Source organism: Wasmannia auropunctata, unplaced genomic scaffold, assembly GCF_000956235.1.
Source record: "Wasmannia auropunctata unplaced genomic scaffold, wasmannia.A_1.0 LD336060.1, whole genome shotgun sequence".
Lineage (NCBI taxonomy): Eukaryota > Metazoa > Arthropoda > Insecta > Hymenoptera > Formicidae > Wasmannia > Wasmannia auropunctata.
In genome coordinates this window covers 167,685-171,757 of record NW_012026830.1, presented here as the reverse complement: position 1 = coordinate 171,757, position 4,073 = coordinate 167,685, and the positions used below count along the sequence as shown (strand labels likewise).

Here is a 4,073-nt window from a genome sequence, read left to right as displayed (position 1 = left end):
AGTAAAGTAAGTCAATTTCTTAATAAAAAATTTCTTTCTTCATTTTTTGATTAAAATAAAATTGTCAAAAAATAAATAAAATTTGCAACAATTTTTGTTACACTTTCAATTTAAACAAATATTTTTCAAATCCCAAACCTATAATTAAAAAAATGATATCAATTCGCAGTAATTATAGGTTTAGATCGTAAGTGATTAAAAATATGGATGTGCTTGTCAATCGTCGTCATACGAAGCGTTTTTCTAGTGCCTTATAGCACTAATTTTTTTCACGATTTACTGCCCGATGAATGAAGTCGTAGTTAAAACGGATGTCGGTACGCTAGAGGCGACCTAGAGAGCAAAACGTTTTAAGAACGTTACAAATTATAAAAATAAGATACAACACGACATATGAAGCTCGTAAGCTCATAATTACATCATTTTCTAATAACAAAGAAGCGCATATAGGTTTTCTAATTGACGCGATTCTTTATCAACAATCGTGGTAGCAATGAGATTTCTAATAAGATTCTTCATAAATAGAAAGTATATACTCTTCAGAGAATATTATTTCAATGGATCACAGTCACAATTCAATATATCGGCATTTAGATCCACGAAATGTCATAAATCGCGCCATTTTGAAATGAAAAAGAATTGCCATTTATAAATTGAGGTGGGAATAATTCAACAACATTAACATCCAAACTAAAATAAAGAATTCAACGTTTAATATCATTCATTTTATAAAAACTTATTTTTATAAATATTATTGACTGATAATTAATTCAAATAATTCAGAGTATTAATAACGATAAATTCATGTATTAATAATTTGTAAGTTATTAACTTGCAATAAAAATTGTTAAATTCATGTAATTACATTTGAGGACTCTACTATGAAAACTATAATGTAGAAATAAATTCTAACAAGTCAAAATTAAGGGTCACAGACTTTTGCATAACGCTGCATAAGACATAAAGAAAATCAACCAATCAGAGTCCTTCATTTCATACGCTGATTGATTGATTCTCTTATGTCTTACGTTATGCAGCGTTATGCAAAAATCTTGTGTCTCAGCCTTAAGTCCAATATGTGTCGAAATAATCTCATCCCAACTTACTTTACCTATTGCAGAATATCTTCCGACACTCGCAATAGTCGTCAGTCCGATATGTTCAATTTAATCAAAACACCTTGCTCTCCAGCCGTCTCATCCATCCGGCTTGGTCAGCCCCACGAAATACATCGTTCGGAATATCCTCGATCGATCCGTTACGATTGCTGTTCATTCGTGATATCGCCCGACATTAAACGTCATGTGGGAACGCTACAGCCACTTATTTCGTGCCACGCCGGAGAGCCTGCGTCCCCACATTAGGTTATATCATACTATCGTCCCTTGTATGTGCTGCGGATCTTGTGTAGTACCCTGCAACTGCGACGATTGGCAGGGCGAGCCCATCGGGCCCTGCAGAGAGGGTGGGTCGTAAAGACCGCCTAAGGAGCCGCCGAGACCCGCGCCGAGATGACTGGGTCCCAAGGCCGCGTTGAGTTCCGGCATGGAGGGCAGACCGACGTCGAGGATGCCGGTATTGCTGGCGCCTCCACCGGCCTGCGAGCCGCCCTCCTCCGGCGGTGTCACCTCCAGGCCGATCGAGCCGTTCAAGGCGATCTTGATCGGATTGTGGTTGGAGGGGTGTGAAAGCGCGCCGAGACCGATGTCCTCCAGACTGCTCTTTCGCCTGGTCGTCATCGTCAAGCCCTGTCGTAGGGAGTTGCTGCGTCGAAGCAGGATATCGTCGACCACTCTCAACGAGTTCGACCGACCACGCAGGGTGCCGGCCACGGTAGGGCTGTCGGGTAGAGACAGCGAATTCGACTTGGTCGTGCCCAAGGGTGGCGCTCTGGCCAGACCTATGCCGGAGCCGCGACGACTGCCCGGGCCTCCAGTCTGAAGACCCGCTGCCGCGACCGCTGCGCTCATCTGCGATACCAGCTGCGCCGAACAGAAGCTGATGTTGCTTTTGCGCCGGGAGTTGTGCCGCTCGAAGGTCTTCTGCGCAGAGAACGGGCTGGGACGTACCAGGTAGACGATGTCGCCCTCCTCGAGTTTTAGATCACAGCTCGGATTGATGATCACGTAAGAGAGGCTGTTACGCTTCTCCGATACGTCGTCGTAGTCGGCGACCGGCAGGTTCAGCGACTCCATCCGCGAGCGCACCAAGTTGGCGATCTCCGCCCGTTCGATCTGCTGCGCATGATTGTCGCGCGCCTCGTCGCCGAGACTCACCGAATACTGCAGGCGTTATATGAAAGAAATAATAAAGTATTAGCATACGTAAATTTGTGCTCGTGCTCGAGACAGATATTCTCGTTGTGACGATCGGTAATATCAACGAGGTGGCCTGAATAACACACTGATTATGTATTCCACCTTTATCTTTTATCGTATAATTTCGTGTAATAAAATAGTGACATCTCTCAACATCGTGCACTCGAGGTTACGCGTGCTCTTTATAAAGTGTAGGATAAAGTAAAGAATTGCAGGGCATTGTAATGCAAATAAAAGATTTTGTTGAACGCTTTCTCGATCTTGTTGTAATTCAATTAATGTTTGTTGTAAATGTGGGTTTATAAGCTTTCCGAAAGATCGGTTAATTTCACATGTGAATGTTCAAACACTATAGTAAAGTCAATTATAGGCATTGTAGCAGTAATAAAAAGTCAATTGGACAAACATGTGCAGATTTATCTTCACATGCAACAAGTGGCTTAACGCGCGCGGCTTTTATGGTATTACAAAAGTTATCACTCTATTGTTACAAGCCACCTTCTCGATATTGGCTGAGCGCCACAATCGATTGATCTTAAATCTAAACAATAGATAAAAATGTCTTCAGCTCCGCGAAGACGATCAAGAATTCCTGATGTGTGTATAATCGATCTTGAGGGTACAACGTTTCACATGCGCTGCTGTGCTGCGGCAGACGAGTCTGGACGTCCATCAGACAGAGTGTGAGTGAGAGAAAGAGAGAGAGAGAGAGAGAGAGAAAGAGAGAAAGGTATAAAGAGGAAGAGCGATAGTAAAGTACAGGCGGAAAATGTGGAGAATAAGGTAGACGTGTACAAAACGATCGGAAGGAAAGAACAGCCACCACGTCGACGTTTTACTCACAGCAGATGCACCCTTGTCACGGGTGGCGCAATTTGCAAGGCACGAAGCTGCCGCCGAATGACGCACCTTGTACGTCACACCGACGCCGGCATCGCTTTCCGCGTCTGAGTCGCCCTGTTAAGACAAGCAATTCTACCCTTAACTAATGATAGCGCATCGCCAATGCCGCGATTTCGCACAGCGTCGCGTCCCGTGTTTCGCATCCGAGTTGCAGCACGTTGCTGCGTAACGCGATTGGCTCGATCTCGCCCGCTCGACTTCTTCCATCATCAAAGTACCTGAGTGCTTCTCACTGAGGTCATTAACGCTCGAAAGCACGAACTTTCAATTTTAATTTTAACATTTGTCGGAACGGTCTACATTTTTAGCTATAACATCAATAAATCGCCTTTGCTTTCGTAGAAGAATTCTTTATCTATCAGAGCATACACTAAAGTTTATATATGTATGTCAGATTATATCGAAATTATTAAGATTCTACACTTCTCAACAAAATTAAAGCATCACTTACTCTACTCTTCAAAAATAGGCAAAATTCAAGAGAGTGTAACTTCGTCAAAAATGATCGTATCGAGATGATCAAAAGAGCATTTTACAGCTTGAAATCTGTACTTTCCAAATCGATACTTAAGAAAACGATCCTACTGATCTTTCATGGAATTACACGGATAGAAAAGGAGACTCGACGAATCTCATCATTTTCTACGAACTTTGACAAGTTCCATGGCGCGAATAAAAAGTCGCATTTAAATGCAGTTTACTGCTTTCAAAAGAGTGAATCTTTACCTTCAATTTGCTTTTTTGTTGAGCGTTGTACGATTTTTTTTCACCGAGTTATTCAATATTGAAGCAAAAATGGTACGTAATAACTTCGTATAGCATAAACTGAGTCGACAAGGCACACAGGGGATA

At 42.4% G+C, this 4,073-nt stretch overlaps 1 protein-coding gene across 1 annotated transcript in view; it reads right to left on the bottom strand.

The window, feature by feature from the left end:
* Nucleotides 1-783: 783 nt before the first annotated feature.
* The window catches only part of LOC105450595 (potassium channel subfamily T member 2-like), a 150,593-nt gene continuing 147,303 nt past the window's right edge, over nt 784-4,073 (bottom strand). The window contains exons 20-21 of the mRNA XM_011690529.1: nt 3,162-3,275; nt 784-2,282 (exon numbers count right to left, since the gene is read on the bottom strand). Coding sequence (XP_011688831.1) covers nt 1,371-2,282; nt 3,162-3,275 — 1,026 coding nt within the window. The 3' untranslated portion in view covers nt 784-1,370. The remainder of the gene's footprint in view (nt 2,283-3,161; nt 3,276-4,073) is intronic.